Source organism: Pseudochaenichthys georgianus, chromosome 19, assembly GCF_902827115.2.
Source record: "Pseudochaenichthys georgianus chromosome 19, fPseGeo1.2, whole genome shotgun sequence".
NCBI classification, from domain to species: domain Eukaryota; kingdom Metazoa; phylum Chordata; class Actinopteri; order Perciformes; family Channichthyidae; genus Pseudochaenichthys; species Pseudochaenichthys georgianus.
The window spans coordinates 19,819,376-19,847,372 of NC_047521.1; the positions used below are offsets into that span (position 1 = coordinate 19,819,376).

Below are 27,997 nucleotides of genomic sequence, written 5' to 3' on the forward strand. Positions count from 1 at the left end.
ACACACACACACACACACACACACACACACACACACACACACACACACACACACACACACACACACACACACACACCACACACACACACACACACACACACACACACACACACACACACACACACACACACACACACACACACACACACACACACACACACACACACACACACACACACACACACACACACACACACACACACACACACACACACCATGCTTTCATGCCAGTTAAATTGATTATAGTGGAAGCCTAGTGTTAACAATCTATATGCCAGCCATCTTGATGATGTTATCTTTACATAACCTGCCTTTCAATTGTTGTTTTAAATATTATATTTAACTGGAACTTCTCCTTTTTGTCCGGGACATTGAAATCTTCCAGGACACATTAACCGGCACCAGAACTTCACGGAAACCTTGGTTTATTTAACTGTGTGTATGGACAGGACTAAAAGCTAGTTAGTAAGCAAGAAGGGCAGTGACAAAGCAACAATAGAACATTTGATATATATCACTATCTCAAATCAGAATACTAAGTGCCTGCATGGATAGAGTGATAGCTGTGCCGTGACCAAACCAGATATAATATCCAGAGACCTGCTGACTCTTTCTTCATCCTGCTCCTGACAGCTATCACCAGCCGCTGCAATGTGGCGGCCAACGGGCTCTGCAGCCACTTCTGTTTCCCGACCCCCTCCTACAGCCGAGTGTGTGGCTGTCCATATGGCATGAAACTTCAGGCCAATCAGAGGGACTGCATCAAAGACGATTCTGTCCCCCCACCTGATAACAACTGTGGAGACCTCGCCTTTGAGTGTGATGAAGGACGCTGCAGGCCCAACTCCTACCGCTGTGATGGAATAAGTGATTGTGTTGATAAGTCTGATGAGGCCAACTGCACCGATACAGGTGAATGTATAATATTTAAAAAGTGTGTGTGCAAAATGAATGTGCAAACCATAATTTTTCTTTTTTTATTAATGCCGAATGTTATTCCATATTTTTTTCCATTCTATTTCAATGTAAATACTGCTATATTTTACTATATATATATATTTTTTTTCAAATATTTTTTAATGTTATTATATTTTTCTTAAAATAGTTCTCTATCTGTGTTTTTTAATTTTTGTTTTACTTTTATGTATGCACCATGACATTAAGTCAAATTCCTCGTACGTGTCAACCTACCTGGTAAAAAACCTGTTTCTGATTCTGATGAATCATTACCAGGAGCGACCTGCTCTCCGAACGCGTTCACCTGCAACAACAAGCACTGTATCCAGTCCGGTTGGCGCTGTGATGGCATGGATGACTGCGGGGACGGCTCTGATGAGACGAACTGTCCCACTCGTCTTCCCACCACGTGTGACCCCAGCTACTTTACCTGTGATAACAACAGGTGTATCTCTCAAATGTGGTTGTGTGACGGTGACAACGACTGCGGCGACGGCTCGGATGAACACAACTGCAGTAAGTATTTGGGGACTGTCAGTCACTGTAATGTAACATGATATTACTCCATATGATACTGAGCAAACCAAACACTTGTTGTACATTTCGTGCAACAAAAGTCTAATAAAAGAGCTTTGATTGACAGATTCGACCATCACTACATGCTCTCCAAACTACTTCCTGTGTCCCGACCACCGCTGCATTTTCAACTCCTACGTGTGTGATGGAGACCAGGATTGTCTTGATGGCTCTGATGAGAAAAACTGTGGTATGGATCTTTATAACTTAAATCTTTATTGTTTTGTTATGTTGATAGTAAATGCACCTTAATGAGCCACATGTTGTGAAATACCCATTCATGTTTTTTGCTTTAAAAATTGTTTTAGTTAACTAATATTTAACCTACTATTTTTCTACTTTCCACCATAAGAGTACGCCTGTGCCTCCCATGAGTTTGTCTGTGCCAGTGGGGACCAGTGCGTCAGTTCCAGATATCAGTGTGACGGAGTGTTTGACTGCAGGGACCATTCTGACGAGCGAGACTGTCGTAAGCAAACAAACATAATAATTGTTGTAATAAGCGATGTGATTATGGCTGATTGCAACACTTTTATTCTGTTAGATATATGGTATCATAGAATGCGTGTATTATTGAATCTGTTCCTGGTCGAATGTACTTATTGTAAGTCGCTTTCGATAAAAGCGTCAGCTAAATGCAATGTAGTGTAATGTAATGATAGAAAATAATAATTTACCTGAATACATTAAAATGCTAACCATTACAATTTAAACATCTCGCTCTGTCTTTAAGTTACTCTAAGCGAGAGTACTTTCATTTTTAAAGTAATGTTGCTCCCCCAGCCACCCGAGGTCCAGGCCTCTGCCACGATGAGGAGTTCCAGTGCCAGACGGATGGTTTCTGCATCCCAAAGGAGTGGGAGTGTGACGGCCATCCAGATTGCGAGGACGCGTCTGACGAACACAACTCCTGCGCCCCTATCACCTGCAAGCCCAACTATTTCCAGTGTACCAACAAGATATGCATCCCAGCAAGCTGGTTGTGTGACGGCGACAACGACTGCCGGGACATGAGTGATGAGCAGAACTGCCCCACCCCTCCATTCAGCTGCCCCTCTGGACAGTGGCAGTGCCCCACGGAGCTGCTGTGCATCGACCTGGACAAGGTGTGCAACGGCCAGAGGGACTGCCCCAATGGAGCCGATGAGTCGCCTATTTGCAGTGAGTTATTGAAGTATCTTACATTGTATATGAGGGCTCAACAACTTATTGAAATAATTTGCGATATACAAATGGCAGGAAGAACAACATTTGTAAAGGCTAAATATATGTTAAAGTATTCATTTGAATGTATTGTGGAACTGCAGAGATATCATGACCTACAAATTGTGTTTTACAAACTTAACTAAATATATTTGTTTGGTCCAGATCCACTTACAAATAATACCATGATAATATATAAATATGTATTGAAGATAGATGACAGTAAAAGACTAAAATGATCAATCCCCCCACATATTTGCAATATTAGTCAAAACAATCGCAATTTGTTATTTTTTCCAAATCGTGCAACCCTATTAGATATCACATTTAGCCTCAGGAAAGAGTCACCCTACACAAACAAGATGCATTTGATATTGTGTTTGTCGTTTCATGTAGACCAAGACGACTGTGCGCTGAACAACGGGGGCTGCAGTAACGGCTGTGTCCAAGGACCGTTTGGGTCTCAGTGCACCTGTCCGTCAGGATTTCAGCTTCTCAACGACTCCAAGACCTGCGAAGACATCGACGAGTGTCTGATCCCAGGTTTCTGCAGCCAGCAGTGCTTCAACGAGAGAGGAAGCTTCCGGTGCTACTGCTCAGAGGGTTACATCCTAGAGCCTGATGGGCGCACCTGTAAAGCTGCAGGTAAACAACACACAGTAGCATCACAAATAAATACATGTCTGATATCAAGAATATTTGATATTCTGAGATTCTGGGTGTGTATTAATAGGCCACATCAGTTTGAAATGAAGACAATAAATTAAAAAAGCCCATAATGTATAATTTACAGCCACCTAAAACATAGTAAGATACTAACAAATCAAAACACCACATTTAAACTAAGCAGAAGATTATTCATTGAGTATATTATTGATATTTGAAATCATTCAGATTTGTAGGAAACAAGATATTTGTCTGCCCTTAGACCCAGGAGCAGCTACACTTCTGGTGGCCAAGCGAAGCCAGATCATCGCCAATCGGATCAACATGAGACCCCCCCTGTTGCGTCCAGTTGTCAGCGGTTCAAGCATCGTGACTGTGGACTTTGATCGTGTAACTTCCAGAATATACTGGGCAGATGCCTCGCAGAAGAAGATATGGAGTGCCTTCCAGAACGGCACCGACAGACGGGAAGTAAGAGAAATGATTGTACAGATGTGTTAAAAGAGATTTCAACCGGTGGTCACACATTTTCTCTGAAAGGAAAACATACACGTCAAAATGTAGAATATATGAATAGAATTTGAACATAGCTGCTGAAGGGCAACACAAAGACGGGCTTAAACTAAATCAAACTGTGTTCGATGTGTCCCTGTTGTTTAGGTGTTCTCCAGCGGTCTGATGGTACCAGAGAGTATAGCTGTGGACTGGGTGGGGCGGAACCTTTATTGGACCGACTCTGTGATGGAGAACATTGAGGTCTCAACTCTGGACGGTCACTTTAGGAAAGTCCTTCTTACCAAGAATGTTACCAGCCCCCGGGGACTGGTTTTAGACCCCCGTAACTAGTAAGTAAAGACTGTTAAGCAGAAACTGACATGGGTATTTAGATGGTTTTTAATTTGATGTTACATCACATTTGAGCTACGGCAGCTATGGAAGTAAGAAGAGATAGTGATCCAAATTATGTAAATTGTTTTGTTCTCCTGTGTTTATGACTTAAAGTGCACCTATCATGCTATTTTTAGGCAATAGCATAGGTCTCAGATATATACAAATATATAAAAAACATGTCTATGAAGTGTTTTGCTCAAAATACCAAACAGATCACCCATTCTAGCCATGCCTCATACCCCTCTATTTCACTTCCTGTTTCAAAAGTGCTGATTTTGGGTATAAAGCTTTAAAAAAAAAAGTAAATTGATAATAAGCTGAGCTCATGCGGGAGATTCTACCGGCAGCTACTGTCTAAACTAAATGCTGCCGTGATGAAACGCCATATCATGGATTATCAAGGATTATTTCTGAAACAGTTTGGAGCTCAAAGGCTTTCTCTCTTGCCGGTTATACCACAAGGTGAGTTCCTTTTTATTTCCTGCTTCTTCACACACATGCTCTCCAATACAGGTTAGCTCTGAGTGTTAGCGATGCTAATGTCAACATGCACCGACCATATTACGTCCAAAACAGTCGGGCATTGTTTCGCAACGTTTCTGATAGGGCCGAGGGTGTAAAGCCAGCCTACTATATTACGTCATATCGGACGCACATCTGGATCAGCTCCGTTGTAGCCCCGTTTTTAGAGATTTGGGTACGGAGGAAAAGAGAGAGGGTTTTATTTTCTGACGCTGCGTGATTTCCCTGACACACCGGGGACACATATTTATGTAGAAAAGACATAAAAAAGTGCATTTTGCATGATAGGTTCCTTTTAAATAAAACACATGTTTTTTTTTATAAGGATAATCTTTGTAGGTTCTCTATCTTTTTATATATATGAAACTAGTGGGAATAAAATCCCCTTTAGTGTAGTAGTGGTACACTTCAGCCTCTTGTGGCCGAAATGAGTATTACAACAACAAACACCTGAGATGTTTCTACCTGTAATAACTTAATTCTCTTTTCAAGGCATTTTTTATTATTATCCTGGCACAATCTTTTTTTAAAGTTTTAACACAGAAGAGAACAATATTTAAATCAGACTTGGATCCCTAGAATTTCTTTCTTTCTCACTTCCACTGTTGCACTGTTAGAGCCTGTCACTTAAGTTTGTCATTGCCATATCTACACTGTAATAACTCCTTGTGCACATGATAGTAAAGCCTTGAATCTGGAATCTTCCCTTCAGGGTTACCGTACTTACAGCAAGCGATAACACATTCATATAATAAAAAAACTCATCACACTGTCATTCCTCCTCCAGCACCAACCTGATGTTCTGGTCCGACTGGGGTCAGAACCCCAGGATCGAGCGGGCCGACATGGATGGAGCCATGAGAACTGTCATCGTCAGCACCAAACTCTACTGGCCCAACGGCCTCGCCCTGGACTATACCACCCGCAGGGTCTACTTTGCTGACGCCTACCTCAAATATATTGACTATTGTGACTATGATGGCAATAACCGCTATCAGGTTATGGCGAGTGACATGGTAGGTTCAGTTTCATTCAGTTGTTAGGTGTTAGAAAAAACAAAGGGGACATTTGACTTATGGCACGACAAGACAATAACAAAATCAAGACAGTCATTTACTTTATAGCTTGTTTTTGTTCGTTAATAGAAATCAAAATTGTTTTCCATTTTATAAATTATAATTCATTTGAGGCCATATTGAAATTGCAATACACAAAAAACTATGACTATTTTTATCTTTTGAGAATAAGTGTGATCAATTCTTGCTAATATATTTTTCACTGACATTGACAAACTTAATTAAGTCGTATACAAGAAGGTAGTCTTAACCGTTAACACATCTAACAAATCAGGGAGAGTGTAACACTACCTTACTTTTAGATGTGACTCATGGTAAAATAGAGAGTTCCTTCGATTAATAAACAACATAATTCCCCTTCATCCAGGTTCTCCAGCACCCTCATGGTATGACCATCTTTGAGGACAACATCTACTGGTCGGAGCGCTACACCAGCAAAGTGATGAGGACGAACAAGTTCCACGGTGGCAACATCACCACTCTGATGACCAATGTCTACCAGCCAATGGGCATCGTAATGGACCATCCCATCAAACAGCCCACAGGTAACTTCCAATCAAACTGTAAGGTCTACTTTTTGTTGTGCTGCATCTTCCTAATGTTATGCTAACCACATAACTGCTGCAGTGTTGAAGTAATACAAGTGCACAGCAAATAGCTCTAGTAGCAGCAGAGATAGCTGAAAGTAATAAATGCTGTCAAATGTCATACAAATGTCTAATTGGAGTTGACTCTGTTTTTGTGTGTAGCCATCAACCCATGCAGAGAGCACCTGTGCACTCAGCTGTGTCTGCTGGCAGGCCTCAGACCCCGGTACTACACCTGCCACTGTCAGTCTGGCTGGAAGCTCGATGCCGGCAAACGCACCTGTGTCAAAGGTACGTTTATTTTACAGTATATCGGATAAAACATCTCTGTACACATAAACCATATGACTGATTCATTTGAAGATGAAGCTAGATGTATGTTCTCTCTTAGAGCTTCACACCCCCTTGTTTAGTTTAATTTATTTGTTTATAGTGTCATGGACAGTCCCATCGATCAACTGTCACAAAATACAGTAAATGGGGCAGCTTTAGCAAACATTGCTAATTTCCAGCTGTTGTCCCCGGCCAGATGATAATGGACACCCTTAAATTCACAATACATCAACAGCATTAGTTATACAAAAAGGACGAAAGACAAGTAGATACAGGCCAAAGGATACAAGAGAACAATAAAATGCACACGTTACTACACGCATGTCACATATAGCACATCACAATCACATAACAGAAACGAGGGGCAACATCCATGATCACAACATGTAGCACACACGCCACATCCAACACAGACCAGTGTGTGCAGATGTAGTTCTCAGTGAACCATGTTTTTGAGTGAGCTGTGAAGGTGGTATATGTATGTATGTATGTCTTTGATTTGAGTGGGTAGGGATTTCCAGTTTTGTATTGCTGTGACCGAGAATGATAACTCACCAAAAGTACTCTTCCTGAATGGGACTGATAGGTCGGCACACGTGGAGCTTCTAGTGGTCAGTCTGGTGTTGTTACGTTAGAGAATTATGTTCACCTAATCCATAATTTTATTCTTTTCTAGATGACACTCCCTTCTTGATGGTGGTGAGAGATTCTGTGATTGTTGGCATTCCCCTGGACCCCGCTGACCCTTCCAACAATGCAATGGCCCCAGTGTCCGGCATCAGCCAGGGGCGGGACATCGACTTCGATGACCAGCTGCAGTTAATCTATTGGGTCCAAAGCACGGTGAGTGGAGTTCCTAAACTGAACCATGTAGAAATGTTTTATGATATAGAATGAATTTACTGTGATGCAATGACAGCTTTTGATTACAATTCAAATATATTAAAGACCACTGTTCATTGTCTTATACTTTTGTATTGCTTAAGATGAGAAGATAAATGTTAGACTTTGCAGAATGCCTTGCTTGAGTTGATGATTTTTATGATATAATAGATAGATATTTCCCCCCGTTTTTGGTTATTTTTTGACACATTTAATGATTATATTTTTAGTTTCTCAAATGCTTGTTTTAATGCAGGGTCTTTGATTTTGCTCCTATATCAGGGTTCTATATGGCAAGTGAAGACGAGCGGTACCAACAGGTCTGAGTTTGCTCCAGCTGCTTTCATGGGCTCGCCGTCTGGTCTGGCTTTTGATTGGATAGGCCGGATTATGTATTACACCAATCCCACTGTGAAGACCATAGAGGTAAGAACAATGTGAAATAAAACCAGACATTAGATCAATCAATCAACAACTTTATTAATCCCGCAAGGGGCAATTGGTTATGAACAGCGTATGTCATGCACACAGGCAGGAACATACAGGAAGAAAGCACACACCCGGGAGCCTGGATGTGGATCATTCCAATGTACACGATAAATAGTTCATAACATCACAATAAGTAAATACATAATCAAGTAAAACAGTTCATTAAAAAAACCTATCAAGCATTTAAAAGTTTGAGTTACTTGAAAACAAATGACTAAACATGTAGGAATGATAAGGGAAAAAAAACACATGGGAAAAATGTAATAGATTACTAGGGGATGCTGTAGTGTTAATTTATATAACCTTTTACAATACATGTGTCTTGGATGTCTTCTTGGTCGGATTATTTTGGTTTAATGAATTAATTTACTATACATTATTTTGTTTTCTGTAATCTACAATTCATAGTATTTGCTGTGGATTTGTTGGTGACATATATCAGTGTTTTAACACCTCATTTATGTTTTTACATCATTATTGAGCCAGTACCTATCTTTCCACCTCCCTTAGGTTATCCGTGTGGATGGAGTCCAGCACTACAGGAAGACCCTCATCACCTGCACTGGTAAACCTGAGGGAGCAGGAGAGCCCATTGGAATAGCCCTGGATCCAGCCCGAGGGTAAGGCATCTGTTCAACATATTGTATATCTGCTATATTAATTCAACTCAGTGACATGGGGAAATAACTATGGAAGGAACAAATCATCAAGTGTCAATATCTGAGGGTAAGATGTGTGTTTCTGAAGGCGAGAGCATTACCTATTGATTTGTAAGTACGTGCTTGCTGGCACTAGAGAGACTGAACCAACAGACCAGGACGTGATTAATTGGACAGCATTAAACAAGCAGACAATGGCAGCCTGACAAGGATGAAGCAGTCTTATTTTTTGAAGGGCCATCACATAATTGGAAATGAAGAGGATTTATTTCTCCAGCAACAACCTCTCAATCCGAGTCATGTCCTTTGTAATATAAATAACCCACCCAAAACTAAACAGGCGACACAGTTTTGATATTCTAACATTTTAATACAGTAGTTGTAAATAAGCACGTTCTCCATATATAAATGTTTTAAGAAAAGATGAGGTTCACATAGCTCAATAGAAAAACTTTGATAAACATTATTCTCACATTTACACTTTCCCTTCACAGGAAATTGTTTTGGACAGATAAGGGGTCAGACAATGGAGTTCCCCCAAAGGTTGGCAGTGCTGATATGGACGGGGGGAACCCCAGGAACCTCTACACAGAGAACCTGGCCAACATAGGATATATCGCTGCTGACATCTCCACCAGGAAACTCTACTGGGGTGTTTCGGGCTCAGGGGTGGTATGTTCAGTATACATGTTCGAAATATAGTCCCAGAAAAACCGATAAAATGTTGTCCGTTTCTTAAAATGTCCTTGCAGACTGCACTTTTGAGATGTTGGTGTGAGTTAATTAACCTGAACTGAGTATACTTACCTCTTTAGTTGTTGTTTTATACATATGTTTAACAGACTGTTCTGTATATCCCAACCTAACTGGTTTTGTACTTGTTCTCTTAGAAATGTTGAATTTTACACTATACACCATGTCATTTCCACCCAAATAATTCTATATGTTCAAACAAATCTTATGTTTTTTAATCAGGTTCTCTTATGTTACCTCTTGTGCTAATGTCTTAGTCATCTTCATCCCGGTCCTGATTAAGCTACATTCACTCACCTCTTTGCTCTCCTTGCCCAGATTGAGAGTGGTACCATGGATGGAGTCACCCGGATGGCGGTGGTGAACGGCCTGTCCCACCCATGGGGGCTGACGATCCACCAGAACCATCTCTACTACACCGACCTGGACTACGAGGTCATCGAGAGGGTGGACAAGGACAACGGGGCCAACATGGTGGTGATGAGGAGCGGCATGTCTGGCCTGCGCGCCCTAAAAGTGCACGCCAGAGACAGTAAGTGGATTCACTGGTTTCTAGATTGTATTATGAGTTGTCTGTCCTTGAGCCTTTTTAGTGTTTTCAGTCAGACTGACTGTTATATTATGCAACAATTAATTACTGCGGATGAGAGAGCGAGTAGGAGTTCAGTGTCCTCCTCAAGGACAGCGCAGAGCCGGATTTAGCACCACTTGTGTTTCATCCTTTCAATAGCTTTTGTGTTCATAAGGCCTTTGCCTTCCTTCACCCTCATAGTTAGTGTTGTAATGCCTCTGCATCGACGACTCATGTTTTCAGGTGGTCTGTATATCTATCCGTCCCATGCTTGTAAATGTGATGTTTCTGAAAGGCTTAGACGGAATTTCTATATATTTGGGACAAACATTAAAATGGTCTCCAAGATGAACTGATTACATTTTGGTGGTTTAAAGTCAAGGTCATGGGGACCTCATGTCTATATTATTCTTGAGGTATCGCAGGAGGGGATTTTGTGGAAGCAGGAATTTCCACGTGGCCTCAAGGCAGTACACATTTTTATTTGATGGTTAAAAGCCAATATCACAGTGACCTTGCGAACCCTTTTTACAGCCATAACTCAAGAATTAATTCTTATTTTGACATATATGAAAAATTGGCAAAATGAGGACAGTTTGGACAGACATGGGTATAGACTACAACTTGCATTACATTTATTTTTAATCACTTTCATAACACACCATTTTTGTTAATGCATTTTTGAATGCTCTTAATAACTACTTGGCACTATTGAGCATACTATCAAGTCAAATGTTTTCTTCCCCGTCAGATTCAGCAGGGACCACCAACGCCTGCAGCTCCAACAACGGGGGCTGTCTCCACCTCTGTCTTCCAACACCAGACAATAAGAAGACCTGTGCCTGCACTACAGGATTCAACCCTTCTCCAGACGGCTCCCGCTGTGAACAATATGAGTCGTTTGCAATTGTCTCCACATCGAAGTACATCCGTGGCTTCCACATAAACAGCCCCGACCACTCTGAGGCTATGGTGCCTGTCGGGGGACGTATGTTGGCTTTATATTGTTATGCATTATTGTTGTTGGCTATAAATACAAAAATTATCAGTTGATTCAAGCAGCACGTTTTTCTTTTTCCAGCTTCCTACTCCGTTAAAGGCAAGTTGGACCTCCATATTGAATCTGGCTTTGTGTACTGGAGTGACAACAGCACCTCCACCTCATACAGGGGCATCTTCAGGGCCAAGACAGACGGAGGAAGATACAGCACTGTCCTCAACTCTGGCATTGGAAAAGGAGGCATTCAGGGCTTCGCTGTAGACTGGATTGCAGGTACAAAGCCACTCAACCATTCCTGTATTTATCTATAATCTTACCATTGAGGCTCTAGGATCACCCACACACTGATAATTCATTGTATTATTGCATGCAGATCAAAACCCCTTATGTCTCTCCATTAACTTTCTCAGGTAACCTATACTTCACCAATGCCTTCGAAGGCGAGACATTCCTGGAGGTGCTTGCCATCAACACCACGTACCGGATGATTCTGCTCAAGTCTTCGCAGGACCAGCCTCGTGACGTGGCTGTTAGCCCTAAACTCCGCTACCTCTTCTGGACTGACGGTGGCCAAACACCCAAAATCGAGCGAGCCTCGCTGGACGGCACAAACCGCACTGTGTTGGCTTCAGAAAGCTTAGCGTCCCCTCGTGGCCTGACCATTGATTACACCAATGATTTCCTCTACTGGACAGATGACGTCCTTGATATGATCTCCAGAATGGCCGTAGACGGCACACAGAGACAGATTGTTCGGTACGGGAGCCGGTATCCATCTCCAACAGGGATGGCTATATTTGGAAACTACATGCTGTGGGTGGATAAAAAGCTAGGGAAGCTCCTACAGGCCAGTAAGGACCCGGCCAATACCGACCAGCCAGAGGTGAGAGTCAAATCCAATGTGGTGACGTTTTCTTTTTAATGACCTTTACATGAGAAAACTAAATTCTTTATATAATTTGTGCAATTTGATGGGGATACGCACCATGTGGGCTCAAAGCAACATTTATTATACAGACACTTAAATGTAAATAACTTTGGTTGTGAATGTTCAATGCTCATTCCTGTAAATAACTAATTCTTACCTTCAATGGTACCAGGTTATTTTGGACAATCTTGACGGGCTGATGGATGTCTCTATCTTTGATGCTCATGTCCAGCCGACATCTGCCAACCAGGTGGGCTTCAACCCGTGTCAGGAAGATAACGGACGCTGCCAGCAGCTCTGCTTCGCCCTGCCAGGCCAGGAGGCTCCGAGGTGTGGCTGTGCTCATGGGTCACTCCTTAATAACGGAGTAGCATGCGGTTACGGACAGGATGAGTTTCTAGTTTTCACCACAGACTCCACGCTGAATAGCATGAGGTTAGATCCTGCAGATCACAGCACCCCCTATCCAACCGTGACTTTAGGCTACAACTTGATGGCTTTGGATTATGACTTCAAAGAGAAGAGAATTTTCTTCACCCAGAGTATGGGAATTGGTCGGAGCAGAATTGGCTACGTCACCACAACATCCATCACCACCCCGCCTGTCATTCTGGCTACAAGTGAGTTTGTTTTTACTATGTTACTATAGGGCTGTACCAAATATCATATAATAATATAATAATATATAATAATTCTTCGATTGGGGATTTTGAAAGAAGTGTTGAATTGGTGTTTTCGTATTTTATGACGTCATTACCCGAAAAATACGTTATTATGGTTATTATGGCACCAAGGATTACTGTTGCAGTGAAAATAATGTTTGTATTAGGCTAAATGCCCACAAATATCTATTCAAACCGAATAATAAATTAAATAAAAACATGTTGTGAATTTTGGAAATTATTACATTTATGATTTGTAATACATTTTTAATGAAATCACGCCACGCAGCCTCCAATGAAATGTTATTCCACAAATAGTATAATAATTTTCTCAAATTAAATTAATTTAGCCTGATCTTTTCTGTAGAAGTATATACGCATTATTTTTTTACTACAGAAAATTCTAACTATGTGGCCCATTTGTTTTGTCTCCATCTTGAAAACGTTTTATCTCCCCGTTTTGTTTTTCTCCCACATCACTTTTTCTGTTTCCCTTCATGATCGTATCCTTGTGTTTTTCTCTTTATTTATCATCCTCTGCTCTCTGATACTCTGCTCAGATTTGGATGACCCAGAGGGATTGGCGTATGATTGGGTCAACAAGCGTCTCTACTTCACTGACTACTACAGCCGCACTGTCCAATCTATGGGGGTAGATGGGACGAACCGCTCAATCATTGCCCATGCAAACCGTCCCAGAGGCATCATTGTTGACCCCTGCTACGGGTAAGAGCCACAGTCCATTACTTTACTACTAAAGGTCTACACATTAGACCAGTATTTCTCAAACTTTTTCATACCAAGGACCACTTAACCAATAAAAAAACACTCGCGGACCACCTAACTCCACAAATATCAAAAAATACATCGTTTTTCTAGAACAGATTGCAAATTGCCTGAAAATGGTACAAACAAGTGGCAACATGTGTGATGAAGGTGTTGCGCTGGGCTATATCATGCAACCAAAGGTGAAGCTTAACCTCGCTCCATTGCGGAGATATTCCCGCGAGAGTGCAGAAAACTTAAATGTATTTATTTATTTCAAATGTGAAATGTTACTAAAATACTCACGGACCACTAGGGGGCGCTCACGGACCACCAGTGGTCCGCGGACCACACTTTGAAGCTCCCCTCCTCCCTTCTCACGCTGCTCTTTCTGCCCAGCTACCTGTACTGGACTGACTGGGGCTATCCAGCTAAGATTGAGAGGGCCACACTGGGGGGAAACTTCCAGACCTCTATCATCAACACCAGCCTGTCCACGCCCAACGGCCTGTCTCTGGATTACGAGGAGAGGATGCTCTACTGGGCTGACTCCTCATTGTAAGTCCAGTTTTGTTTACATTTACTGTTGCAGCAGATCCTATACTGCTCATAATGTTTGACAACGCTATACTCCCTTTTGCTACAGAGACAAAATTGAGAGGGCCACTCTGACTGGGGAGAATCGACAAGTGATCGTGCAGGGGGCCCAGTACCCGTACGCCATGACCGTCTTCAAACAGGATATCTTCTGGACCGACTGGACTGAGAGAGCCGTCTTTAGGGCAGGGAAAGACGATGGCTCTGATTTTGCAGTGCTGGCCCAGGACATGCAGTACCGACCAAACGACATCCATGTTTATTCCGCGTCGACGCAGGAGAGCTGCAACAGCTCCTGTCAGCAGTTCAACGGAGGCTGCAGCAATATCTGTGTTTCTGGTAAGAGCAGACTACTAAACAAGGCACCAAAGCCCGTCCAATACTGTAGTTTCATATCCTGCTGGGGACAGTTATTGTATCCATTGGACTCATCGTTTTTTTGCTGCCTGTAATTCAGGCTAACAAAACTGAATACATTTTAACAGTAACATCTTCCAAAAAAACATAGATCTGTTACCATGATTGACACCACTCAGATAAGTGTTTTGTTTTGTTTTTAAAGTGAACTTTAACAATTAAAGCTGAAAGCAAGTAGAGAAAGTTCTGAAAAAACCTCTTTGTACTGACAGTACGTTAATTAAAAAGACAGATTATCTCTGTGTTCCCTTCCTTTCCTCCACATTATCAAATTCCCTCACCTCCCATAATCTCTCCTGCAGGTCCGCTGGGCCCTGAGTGCCAGTGTCCTCATGAGGGGAAGTGGTACCTGGCCAACAACGGCAAAGACTGTATCAAAGACACGGGGAAACGCTGCGAGCCAGAGCAGTTCACCTGTCTCAGCGGTGACTGCATCTCAGCGCGCTGGAAGTGTGACGGCTACAACGACTGCTACGATAACTCAGATGAGCTGGAGAGAGTGTGTGGTGAGAGAAGAGGTTTAATCTGACTGAAAAATATAATGGTTCCAATCCAAACCAAATAAGCATGCAGACTGAAAAACATGTTAGTTAGACACTGATGATTTGTGTCCGTTTAACCCCCTATAAGGTATAAAATGTGCCACACAATGTCAACTTGGGAAAAGGGACACACACATTATGTTGTTGTTATAAAACACACATACATTTGAGACTGTTTTCTGTTGCTCCTCCTGCTCAGCCTTCCACACCTGCTCCGCCATGGACTTCACCTGTGACAATGGCCGCTGCGTGCCCATGAGCTACGCCTGTGACTACACGGACGACTGTGGGGACAACAGTGACGAACGAGGGTGCCCCTTCCCCACGTGTAACCCCTCCACAGAGTTCACCTGCACCAACGGGCGCTGCATCAGTGCAGCCTTTGTCTGTGATGGACACAACGACTGCCGAGACAACACCACCTCCGACGAGATCAACTGCCGTGAGTGATGATTCGGCTCATAATTCATAACGGTGGAAAATAGGACATTCAAAGATTGGAAAATGTTTATGAAATTGTTCTTCTAATGTCATTTGTTCCGCTGCACGAGCAATATTCTCCTTCCAGGTGGGATTCTGTGCTGCTAAAGAAGTAATAATGTGTTTTTGATCCTGTGGTCGATGTTTTGATCTTTTCTCTCTCCAGCTGACAGGACGTGTCCTGCAGGGCAGATCAAGTGTGAACGCAACAACATCTGCATCTACCCTGTGAACCTGTGTGATGGCTACAACAACTGTGGAGACAACAGCGATGAGAATCCTCTCTTCTGCGGTAAGTTCAATTCTGCTGCTGGGTGAGAGGGCGTAAGAAACATGCTGGAAAGAATAGTATCACTCACAGACATGTTTCACCTATGGGAATAAAACTCATGGGTATTTGTCCGAATCTGTGTTCCTGTTCTTCAGCGGGTCGCACATGCTCTCCGGATCAGTTCAGCTGCGATGGAGGGAAGTGTATCCCCGACTTTTGGGTGTGTGATTCCGTCCGAGACTGCAATGACGGGACAGATGAACCTCTTTCCTGCAGTGAGTTCTCTGCATTTACATTTTAAATGTTGGCCTTTAAGACGTTGTAGTTCAAATCATAAAGTTCAGCTTTTTTTGCTGATAACTGGTCTGTAGTTGTAGTCTCCAAATGCATCTTAAAAAGATGTTTTATTTTTCCGATGCAATACAGAGGATCAAATCAAAACATGCGGCCCAAGCCAGTTCACCTGTACAAATGGAAACTGCATCCCCCAGTTATTGGTCTGCGATGGCAACAACGACTGCTGGGACGACAGTGACGAGGCTCCAGAGCTACAGTGCGGTGAGTCATTTATTCATTTCACTGTGTGAGGATTAAAGTGGGAATCTGGGTTAAAAGCTAGAAAATATTTCAGCAAAATAAATGCCTCCTCGACACATTTGTAATGTCTAAATGTGTGACTTTTTTGGTATTACTTAGTTCTTCTTTTCCCTGTTGACCCCTCTCATCCTCACCCACTCCAGGCCAACGCACCTGCAGTTCGGACCAGTTCACCTGTCTGACCTGGTTCCCCGGCTACCCGCGCTGTGTGCCGTTAAGCTTTGTGTGTGATGGGGACAAAGACTGCGCCAACGCGGCCGATGAGCTCCAGAACTGCCCCAACCGCACCTGCCACATGAATGAGTTTGCCTGTTCCAACGGGCTCTGCATCTTCCTCCCCTACCAGTAAGTATGAAGTGTGTGAGTGAATACAAATAGACATTCGTTGACCGGTCCGAAATCTAATTCCCTCCTCATCTCCTCCCCAGCTGCGACCGTGTGAATGACTGCGGGGACGGCAGTGATGAGTTGGGCTGTAGCTATGACACCTGCAGCAGCAGCGAGTTCACCTGCAGTAACGGCGCCTGCACCCCCGCCTCCTTCGCCTGCGACGGGGAGAGCGACTGCATGGACGGCTCGGATGAGGCCGACAGCTTGTGCGTCACGACCCAGCCCACCTGTGCTCCCACGCAGTACATGTGCAAGTCAGGCGAGTGTATCGAAACCAACAAGGTGTGCGACGGACAGAAGGACTGCCAGGACAACAGCGACGAGAAAGGATGCGGTGAGAGAAATGTGGCGTCATGTGACAAAAGGGATGTGAAGTGATGAAAGAGGAAAAACAGCATTTCTCTCCCACAACGAGACGGTGTATTCGGTTTAAAGAAAATCCCTCGCCACCGTAGAGTTGTATAAATGTTTTTATTTCAGTGGAGACAAAAAAAGGTTATGCACAATCCTGAAATCTTTGTAAACATTGCCTCTCTTTTACAGAAATCACCATATTTTACGAAAAGTGTGCTTGAACTAAGTTGAATCAATAGAAGAAATATCCCATTTCCAATATTATATGAATATACACAAGAACTTAAATGGGACATAATGTGCACATTTTCAGGTTAACACCATATACAATTTATAGCACATTGGGTTTCTGCTTGAACACGTTTGTATAGATAAGAGTACATATTCCAGCAAAGATAAAACAGGAAATATTTATTTATGAATAACATAAAAGTTCCACATTTCCACATTTGTATATAATTTTTTGTGAATCCATTCATTGATTTATTGTTATATTCATCTGTGAAAAATCCTTGTTACTCATTTGAAATTACATTGAGGTCTTTGAACTCGAAATCTGTGTTACGTTGTTTTCCTGTCTTTCCTCCAAATCACCCTTATTCCTCGTTCTGTTCAGGAATCAATGAGTGCCGTAGCCCGTCAGTCCACAAGTGTGCGCAGCTGTGCACCGACACCCTCACCGGGTTCTACTGCTCCTGCAACGCCGGCTACCGACTCATGCCCGATGGCAAAGCGTGCGAGGACCTCGATGAGTGTACCAGCACACCCGCCGTCTGCAGCCAGATCTGCGAGAACACTGTCGGGTCGTACCACTGCAAATGTGCCCCGGGGTACCTCCGTGAACCGGACGGACGCACCTGTCGTCAGAACAGTGGCATTGCGCCCTACCTGTTGTACAGCAACCGCTACTACATCCGAAATATAACCACCGATGGGTCACATCTGAGTATCGTCCTCCAGGGGCTCTCCAATGTAGTGGCTTTAGATTTTGACGACCAAGAGAAGAGGCTTTATTGGGTGGACGCGGGGACGGGGAAGATTGAGAGGATGCGTTTCGACGGGACTGACAGGGAGACGGTGAAAGACGACGCAAGAGGAGTTGAAGGCCTGGCACTGGACTGGGTGGGCAGGTGTGTGAAATGGATGGAATATCATTCATTAAGCTGACTTTTTAAATCACTGTTTGGATACTTTATTAAGAAATAACCAATTTGATTTAAAAAAACATCTTCATATCTGCAGGAGCATTTTTGCTCATTTTCTTCTTCTTTTAATATCTAACACTGTTTTTAGTATTGAATCTGTCTGGTTGATCAGTAAAAGCGTTTTGTATGTTGCAGGAAGTTGTACTGGGTGGACGGTTATTACGGATCGGTTCATGTGATGGAGCTGGATGGGCGCTACCAGAAGAGACTGCTGTCCGGAGAATTCACAGAAGGAAATACGACTTATCTCATCAGCCGACCTCGTGCTGTGGCTGTTAACCCGAAATATGGGTACTAACACACACACACACACACACACACACACACACACACACACACACACACACACACACACACACACACACACACACACACACACACACACACACACACACACACACACACACACACACACACACACACACACACACACACACACACACACACACACACACACACACACACACACACACACACACACACACACACACACAAACACACACACACACTCAGTTGATATGTAATATCGCAAAACAAATGGAAAAACCTTGGCGTGTTACACACTATACGATTCCATTCAGTCCGTGTTTTTGTGTATTTATTGTTTAGCTTTTATAGAATAATCACTAAGAACATTAAACAACTGTAACTTTACTTTTTAGACTAACAGTGCCACCATTTAAGACTTTTTAAACCCCTAGAAAGATCTAAAGGCATTTAGTGCACATTGTCTATCTCATCTTATACCGTCAACGATGATAGGAAAGGTAATAAAACGCCTCATCATATTAGATAACACGAGCTGATTGCTTTTTACTGAAGATTTATAATAGCGACATTCCCCCAACAATTTCCCCTTTTTTCCCAGATGGCTGTACTGGACTGACTGGGGTGACACAGCATATATCGGCAGAGTCGGCATGGATGGAAGCAACATCAGTGCCATCATCACAACCAAGCTGGAGTGGCCCAACGCTCTGACCATCGATTACACCACCAACAAGATCTTCTTCGCTGATTCCCACCTGAACTTTCTGGAGTGAGTGTCGAAGTTCAGACACAAGATTATTATGAGTTTCCATCAGATATGCTTAAATGGGGATCTGAAATAGTTCCCGAAGTGTTTCCTGTATAATAGTATCTGCTCTTTCATCGTGTATTAACCCTCCACTGTGTCCACCTTCAGTTTTGCCGACATGGACGGCAAGAACCGCCACCGGGCCATTGCTGGTACACTTCCTCATGTCTTTGCTGCTTCCCTGTTTGAGGACTGGGTCTACTGGACGGACTGGAACACACACACAGTGGAGAAGGCTCACAAGTACACAGGAGAGCAGCGCACCATCATGGGCAACAACACGCATCGGCCCTATGACATCCGCGTCTCCCACCCCTACAGGCAGCCTCGCAGTACGTACATTTGAACAGCAGGTTGTATTCCTATTGTCTCCATAGACTGCCGAAATGACAAATAAGTTTAATCAACCTATTTCCCAGGTGAAAACCCCTGCTCCTCCCATTACCTGACCTGCAGTCACCTGTGTCTGGTTGCCCCCGGCGGGGAGAGAGCTACCTGCCAGTGTCCAGATCACTTCATCGGCCTCGCTGTGGGCTTCAAGATCCAGTGTGTCGCCGACTGCTCAAGCACGCAGTTCAGATGCGGGGACAACGAGAAGTCAGTCAGATAAATAATCAGCTGATACTTCACAGTCATCAGAACGCCATTCATCTAGCCAGTCTTTGAAAAGGGATGAAAGTGATCATTTGCCGAGCTTTAAAGTTTGGAGAATTGTACAAATGATGAATATTGTAGAACATTTTCAATTCAATCCTTTAAAGCGCTGTATTATTTTCATCACTCTCTTGTGTTTATGCAGTATTACTTAAATATATATAGATACATTAAAAAATAAGAGCTGAAAAACTAGAAAACTGTATCATATGAACAAAGCAGATAAGGTACAAAAAAAAGAGTAAAAGGCTGTAGAAGAGATTAGATAATTTTACACTTATATTCTGTGAGGTAACCAGTGTGTGCTCTCTCTGGTCCCTAGGTGTGTTTCTATATGGTGGAAGTGTGACGGCCAGTCAGATTGTGGTGACGGCTCAGATGAACCTCAGACCTGCCCGCCTCGAATCTGCCCCATCGGCCAGTTCCAGTGTCAGGATGGAAACTGCACCTACCCCGGCTTCCTCTGCGACGGCCACTCCGACTGCCCTGACAGCTCAGATGAGGATGCAGCTCTCTGCAGTACGTAAACAATCATAAAAATAGGGATAATAATAATAGCAACTGTAATCAACTGCACCATTGTGGGAAACCATAGTTTAATTTGAAGGTCTTTTACGCTGACATTTTAGGTCAACTTCACTGGATTTAGATAAGGTGACATTTTGGCTCAAATTCTGAAAAACAACATTTACTAGTTAAAGAAATCACTTAAAATAAAACATCGCCACTAAGACTTAGCTAAGGCAATTTGTTCATTTTGGATTTACCTTAACATTTCAAACATGAGTCAAGCTGCTTTCTATCCTCTCAGGTGACCACCGATGCCAGGAAAACCAGTTCCAGTGTAAGAACAAGAAGTGCATCCCAGTCTCCTGGCACTGCGACGGAGTGAATGACTGTGGAGACGGCAGCGACGAAGACGCAGACATGTGCTCCCAGAGGACCTGCACACCGGGACAGTTCCAGTGTGCTAACGGACGCTGTCTGCCGTCCAGCTACGTGTGCGACGCCCAGGACGACTGTGGGGACGGATCTGATGAGCCGTATGAAACCTGCAGTAAGTGGGACATCAGGAGATGGTGGTGTTGGTGAATCAGGGTTCATTTTATCAGCTATTATTATGTTATCTACTTCAAAAGTCATTGTTAGTTTTATTTGATGTAGTCAACCTCCATAGTATAGTTTAAGTCAATTAAACTTGTTTTTTTGTCATCAGATTATATTGAACATTTCAGTGAATCTACTTTGTTTTCTTCTCCCACACCATGTTGTATCATTATTAACTTTCATATAATAAATAAGTTACTCAGAGCTTTCCCTTTTAATCCTTCTTCTCTCGCTGTCTTGCTCACAACTTCTCATCTCTTACGTTCTTGTTACTTACTAATATTTTGTTTAATTACAATTTCTCAATTTCTCATCTCTCTTTTTGTCTTTCTCCCCCCAGTGGGTCCGGACTACAAGTGTGATGCGGACACTGAGTTCTCCTGTAAGACAAACTACCGCTGTGTCCCTCAGTGGGCTCGCTGCGACGGCACCAACGACTGCATCGACAACAGCGACGAGCAGGGCTGCGGTCAGTGTGGCAGCAGAGGGTTTATGTCATGTCGTAGAGCTGTAACGAAGTCCAGTTGAAGAAAATCACATTTTGCAATACAGTACCGTTTATTACTTTATACGTTTTATGTTTACATTTGATGTCTATAGTCCTTATAGAGTTTCTTGAGGATGAACAGAAATGTGGAAAAGCTATTCACTGTGCTGTTAGAAAAAGCAAACAGGAAACAACATAATGTTTCCACAGCTGCATTTAATAAACAAGGTACAAAAAACATTGGATATTGCTTTAGGTTATAGTTAAAGCTAAAGGCAAGAGTCTATTGGAGACGACCACAAGCTGTAGGTGATGGAGGATCTTAACATACCACTTTGCACAGATCAGATTGTACGTGTGTTGCAACAGCATATCTTGAGTTTTAAACATGGGCTCTTTAGTTTTTTCTTATTGACTACATAGAATAATCAGTCGTTCTGTGTCTGACTTTGTTTGCCAACAGAGGAGGTGACCTGTGATCCTCTGGGAGATTTCCGATGTGAAAACCACCGCTGTGTCCCCATCCGCTGGCAGTGTGACGGCAGCGACGACTGTGGGGACGGCTCAGATGAAAGGAACTGCCGTGAGTCGTGTCATACGCTATAGCCAAATCCATCCCAACCAGCAAGAATCCTGTTTCCCTCAGGGGTTTTATTTCCCTCTTTAGCTCAGTCATGTATTTGTGGGGTGTGAAACAATCTGGCAGTTGCAAACTTGTACTGATAAACGTTTCCTTAATGATGACTTAACCTCCCTCCTTAAAAAACTTGCTTCAGTATCAGCCTGTGTAGATTACGCATGAGTAGGACTCTACTCTGATTTCATACTAACAATACGTGTCTCTGTTATTGTGATTCTGGTCCATAGAGCCGAGGCCTTGCTCTGAGAGTGAGCATCGATGTGACGACGGACAGTGCATTCCTGGAAACTGGGTCTGTGACCATGACAACGACTGTGGGGACAACTCGGATGAACGGGACTGTGGTGAGCAGGCGTTGCACGCAAAAGAAATGAAATATTCTCTGTCATAAACAACACTCGTCACCATCCTGGCTCTCCTCCAGAGTTGCAGACGTGTCGCCCAGGATCCTTCCAGTGTGACTCGGGTCACTGTGTCCCCGCCGCTCTGCAGTGTGACGGCCGGCCCGACTGCCAGGACCTGTCGGACGAGACCAGCTGCCGTGAGTGGAAACAAGAAGAGTAGAGTGCCTGGCTCCTGCAGCGTTTGAGTGCATGTGTGTTGTGTTGTTGTTTTGAGTGGGTGTGTATGAGGTATCTGCATACCAATTAACATTTCTAAAATATGCAGAAATATACAGTAGAAAAAACATAACAAACAAATAGGCGACAAGCAGTTTAACAGTTCTATCTAAATTTGAATTTGATAGTGAACAACACCAACAAAGTACATTATAAGCACCCATCAGACTTGGTCTGGGGATGATTTATCGAACATCAATAACAATGTTCCTAAGTTTGGCAAGGAGCCTTTGTCACTCCAATTTCCTTTCTCCATCTTGATTCTTGTCATATTTTTAGTTTCCACAATCTAATAAAGTCAAACAGATTCCCAAAAAAAAGGCGTACATTCACATCTTTCTGTAGAAACTGTGGCTTGGCGCGGAGTGTCACAACCCGGAGTCAAATGTTACCATAACCAAGACTCTGGTTGTACTCCGCAGCTGTTGGGTGTGACTGTTTGAACGAGAGCAATGAGGGGCGTAGCAAAAACAGAAAAAGAGATTACCAATGGTGTCATTTGTAGATTGTTAATCTGTTCATTTATAATTTGTCCCTTCTCCAAAGCTACTCGTTACCCAGGAGGCCGTTGGTGTCCTCAGAGTGAGTTCCAGTGTGCGAACCGTCTGTGTGTGAGCCAGAGCTGGGTGTGTGACGGAGTAGATGACTGCGGGGACCGCTCCGACGAACAGCTCACTTTATGCTGTGAGAAATCTTTCCTTCATTTTATTTATTTATATATATATATATATATATAAGCCCTGTGAAAAAGTATTTTCTCTGTATTTCTTGTTGTTTGATCAACAAAGATATCAAGACAAGACAGCTGCAGAATTCAAAAGTAAACATGATTCCAAATAGTTGTGTGTTTTAATAATATGTTCTGGCAGAGGTTGGTCTTAACTCATACTTGTGTTGTATATGTTAGTGAACGTCACCTGCGAGCTGCCGTTCAGGTTCCGCTGTGCAAACGGCTACTGCCTCTACTCCGGTTTGATGTGCAACCAGAAGGACGACTGTGGGGACGGCAGCGACGAGAAGGAAGAACTCTGTATGACCCACGCACATCACATACAATCACATACAAGCATACAGAGTTCATCAGGGCCGTTTGGAATGGAAACATTGCCATTAACCAATTGTGATTGCTTTTTTGTTGTTTCCACTTTAAATGTGGCAGAACTCAAATGTAATCAAACAAAAGCACTAAAGATGGAGTCTTCAAATGTTGTCATTTCACAAAATTACACACAGTTTCAAGAATGATTATTGTACCTTATTACATTTAAAAAATATCATACATATAATAACATTTGATAAGATAAAACATATCCCTAGGGAACAGGTAGCTATTATATACAGGCAAGAGATGCACAACAAAGTATTCATGTAGACATTTGGTGGTTACTATTACATTTAATGTTCGAAGTTTAAGGCAAAGAGATGTCAAAACACAGTAACAAGCAGAACCTAAAATGTGCACACACACTGAGCACACTGTGCAGGTTTTACAGCTGTCATTGTTATTATTCTTTATTTTTTTAACATAGCCATAACCAGATTTGTAATAAATTCAGGTCGAGCAAGTGCACCAATAATCATGAGTTTCTGGGAGCCCCGCGGATTAGTGAGGACATCACTAATGCCCCCTGAACCTCGCTCCTTTATGCCAATGAAATGGGAAATCCCAAAATGACATCAGTGTGTATGCACGGCACACACAGCCTGAAACATGCGAGGGACAAGGAACAAGTCTGTATTATGGAATTGTTGCACAATCAGCTTAAACATCATCACAGCAAATTATCTTGAGAGGGGATTAAATAGTTGTGCTCGGAGTGCAGGTGGACAACAAGCGAGCTCGTCTAAAGCCATTTGTTGTTTCGCAGTAGGAGCTGTAAACAAGCCTTAAATTGAATAGTGAAAATATAGTATGTGGGAGTCCAATTTTCACACACTTCCATCTTCCATCCTCTTTTGGCTATACAGTATACACAGTTGAAGAGTATAGAAAAAGCTCTGAATTAAATGTAAAACTAGTGGAGGTGGACGTGTTTCTACAGATGGTTTAGTACCCACTCAACCTTCCTGCGTACTTGTGTTGATGACTCATTCTAACTGTGTCCTTCGCAGGCCGCGAGCCCACGCTGCCGCCCTGCACTTTGGAAGAGTTTAAATGCACCAACGGACACTGTGTGGCCCTGCCGTACGTCTGTGACCACAACGACAACTGTGGGGACCGCACCGATGAATTAGGCTGCAGTGAGTAGCACGACAACACACCCACTATAAATATCCTCTTTTTCAATAGCGGTTATTACACGATGCTATCAAGTGGGACCTTGCCGTGATTTCATAATGTTTGCAAGTTACAGATATCTGCATCTAGCATGTTTTATTCAATATTTAAAAACACAAGAATAGCTACATTATGTGCACAGATAATAGCAGATCACATTATATATAGAATTATATACTTACAAGAAAAAGATGACGCACATGTTGTATAAATATGAGATATTTTTCTTGATATTATTCAATGATTTGGACATGCAATCTTTTAAGTTAGCGCATTGAATTCTCCAAGTAAAATGTTGTTTTCTTATAATAATAACTTTATTTTTGGTTTAATGTTGACTAATGCATCAAATAATGAGGAGATAAGATAAGATTCTTGTTATTAAGAACCCTTTCTTATTATTCGAAAAATAAGAAAAATGTTCTTATAATGAAGATGAATGGAAATGGAATGCGTAACTATAGGATAATTGTCTCTTTTCTTTAACCTGTTAGATGTCAGCTTCTTAGAAATAAACATAATTTAAGACAGAAAATCACAGTTAAAGCAAAACTCTGACACTCTGACATGGCAGTCAGACCACCAGAGGACGTAAATATCCTTTGAGATCATTTATTGAAGTATACATGATGGTGCAGGGAATAATTGAGACCTGGAGTCTAGGCAGTAATCTGATTATGTTAACAAAGCCATTGTTGTATTTCATCAAAGTAAGCGTCTCCTACATTAGAGACCACATGTGTCTGAGTTTCTCCGCTCTGTGTTGTTTGGCTGCAGATTTTGGCCACGATCGCAACTGTGATGAGAAGCTGTGCCAGCACGAGTGCACCAACCTGAACGGCACCGGCTTCATCTGCTCCTGCCGGCCCGGATACACCGTGGACCCAGTCAGCACCTACACCTGCATGGGTACACACACACACACACACACACACACACACACACACACACACACACACACACACACACACACACACACACACACACACACACACACACACACACACACACACACACTGCTCCAGAGCCACTATTTCAAGCATACTACGTCATCGAGTGCCGCCGAAGGACTGTTCTGATGTCCATCATACTACCGAGCCCGACGTACTTCGTAGCGAGAAATTTCGAGGCTACACATGTGTAGACTCCGCGTCTTAAAATCCCCACAATGCTTTGCGCACAGACCAATTTCCCAAAATCTGTGGCGGAAAATGTAAGGCGGGGCCTCTCATATGACGCACACTTGCTCGCCTGTTCCACTCTTTGTTTTCCGAATGCCAGGAAGGATTCTTGCAGCGGTCAGACTATATAACCACCATGGCCCCTAGTAGACCCCCCCCCCACACACACACACACACACACACACACACACACACACACACACACACACACACACACATACATACATACATACATACATACATACATACATACATACACAACAACACAGACTATAACACCCCTTGTTGTTAAATACCAACCAACTATGTGCAATACGTGCAATATATATATATGTGCCGTTTATAACTGCAATATATACCTGGCTGCCAAATCCTCAGAACTGTTAAAGGATGTGTATTTTGTAAATTGTGTAACCTTTTTTTTTATTCTAATTTTAATCTTTAATACTTTTGTATGCATGCTTCTTAGGTAACATTAAGCTTAGGCTCTTTTCTGCTGTAACGATGTAAATGTGCCCTCTGTGCGACTACTAATCTGATTCTGACTGCACACAGAGGATTCTGCCGTCATAACTCATACACATATGAATGTTTAATAAAGTTTCATCATTCCAGTTAAAAACCATATGTGCCAAACAGTGAAACACTTGAACTCTCACAATCCCTTCTCTCTGCTGCAGACATCGATGAGTGTGAGGTGTTCGGCACCTGCCCTCAGGTCTGTAAGAACACCAAGGGCGGCTACGACTGTGAGTGTTCCCAAGGCTACCGGAAAGTGGGCAACGGAAACATGTGCGAGGCTGAGGGTGAGCAAGACATTTTTATTTATGTTTCTATTTCTAATTTGTCACAGTACAAAGAAGTGATACATTTGACCAATAACGATGGAATGAAATATACAGACATTAACACAAGTAAGACATAGGAAACGTCTTTAGCCATGCTAGATTTATCAGTGGTTAGTGGGTGTATTGTAAGTGTTTTTATGCATGTGTGTAAGTGTGTTGTGTAAGTGTGTCAAACTGTGACCAGATGGAAATGTGGGAAGAGGTGGATTAGTGGAGAGAAATAAATAGATGGGTAAATATAAAGAAAAATACAAGTTGTTTCTGCTCCCACTTTTTCATAAATTAATTAATGTAATAATGATTAAATGTAAATGTCTGTGTGCCTCAGGAACGACCCCCCTGCTGCTTCTTCCGGAGAACATTCGTATCCGGAGGTTCAACCTGCAGACGGAGGCCTACCACGACTTCCTCCGAGAAGAGGAGCACATCATGGCTCTGGACTACGACTGGGACCACGACGACACCGGACTCAGTGGGTTACACACAGATTAAAACTGCATAAAACGCACAAAAAACATTAATGACAAATCTTAAATTGTTTGATGGTGACCTTTTGTCTCTGCAGGTATGGTGTACTTCACTGTAGCCGGTAAGGACTCTGCAGCGGGGGCCATTAAGAGAGCGTACATCCCCTCAGTGGACGATGGCAGCAACAACATCGGTGCTGCTGTCGACCTCGGCATCAAATACATCACCACACCAGACGGCATCGCTGTGGACTGGGTGGGCAG

General features: G+C 42.8%; 1 protein-coding gene across 1 annotated transcript in view; it reads left to right on the forward strand.

Annotated features, from left to right (window-relative positions):
- The window catches only part of lrp2b (low density lipoprotein receptor-related protein 2b), a 46,013-nt gene that overhangs the window by 12,629 nt on the left and 5,387 nt on the right, over positions 1-27,997 (forward strand). The window contains exons 21-68 of the mRNA XM_071206679.1: positions 634-912; positions 1,234-1,473; positions 1,601-1,723; positions 1,886-2,002; positions 2,317-2,694; positions 3,133-3,381; positions 3,665-3,873; positions 4,063-4,247; positions 5,603-5,831; positions 6,259-6,436; positions 6,641-6,769; positions 7,488-7,654; positions 7,976-8,119; positions 8,693-8,802; positions 9,336-9,513; positions 9,913-10,126; positions 10,917-11,153; positions 11,247-11,438; positions 11,576-12,048; positions 12,266-12,713; positions 13,316-13,481; positions 13,920-14,078; positions 14,167-14,456; positions 14,837-15,040; positions 15,276-15,518; positions 15,723-15,848; positions 15,983-16,102; positions 16,254-16,385; positions 16,568-16,769; positions 16,853-17,148; positions 17,785-18,298; positions 18,509-18,664; positions 19,242-19,412; positions 19,560-19,783; positions 19,871-20,048; positions 20,428-20,624; positions 20,917-21,162; positions 21,553-21,681; positions 22,163-22,282; positions 22,567-22,683; positions 22,764-22,880; positions 23,506-23,643; positions 23,867-23,989; positions 25,072-25,200; positions 26,015-26,146; positions 27,099-27,224; positions 27,595-27,738; positions 27,832-27,997. Coding sequence (XP_071062780.1) covers positions 634-912; positions 1,234-1,473; positions 1,601-1,723; positions 1,886-2,002; positions 2,317-2,694; positions 3,133-3,381; positions 3,665-3,873; positions 4,063-4,247; positions 5,603-5,831; positions 6,259-6,436; positions 6,641-6,769; positions 7,488-7,654; positions 7,976-8,119; positions 8,693-8,802; positions 9,336-9,513; positions 9,913-10,126; positions 10,917-11,153; positions 11,247-11,438; positions 11,576-12,048; positions 12,266-12,713; positions 13,316-13,481; positions 13,920-14,078; positions 14,167-14,456; positions 14,837-15,040; positions 15,276-15,518; positions 15,723-15,848; positions 15,983-16,102; positions 16,254-16,385; positions 16,568-16,769; positions 16,853-17,148; positions 17,785-18,298; positions 18,509-18,664; positions 19,242-19,412; positions 19,560-19,783; positions 19,871-20,048; positions 20,428-20,624; positions 20,917-21,162; positions 21,553-21,681; positions 22,163-22,282; positions 22,567-22,683; positions 22,764-22,880; positions 23,506-23,643; positions 23,867-23,989; positions 25,072-25,200; positions 26,015-26,146; positions 27,099-27,224; positions 27,595-27,738; positions 27,832-27,997 — 9,544 coding nt within the window. The remainder of the gene's footprint in view (positions 1-633; positions 913-1,233; positions 1,474-1,600; positions 1,724-1,885; positions 2,003-2,316; positions 2,695-3,132; positions 3,382-3,664; positions 3,874-4,062; positions 4,248-5,602; positions 5,832-6,258; positions 6,437-6,640; positions 6,770-7,487; positions 7,655-7,975; positions 8,120-8,692; positions 8,803-9,335; positions 9,514-9,912; positions 10,127-10,916; positions 11,154-11,246; positions 11,439-11,575; positions 12,049-12,265; positions 12,714-13,315; positions 13,482-13,919; positions 14,079-14,166; positions 14,457-14,836; positions 15,041-15,275; positions 15,519-15,722; positions 15,849-15,982; positions 16,103-16,253; positions 16,386-16,567; positions 16,770-16,852; positions 17,149-17,784; positions 18,299-18,508; positions 18,665-19,241; positions 19,413-19,559; positions 19,784-19,870; positions 20,049-20,427; positions 20,625-20,916; positions 21,163-21,552; positions 21,682-22,162; positions 22,283-22,566; positions 22,684-22,763; positions 22,881-23,505; positions 23,644-23,866; positions 23,990-25,071; positions 25,201-26,014; positions 26,147-27,098; positions 27,225-27,594; positions 27,739-27,831) is intronic.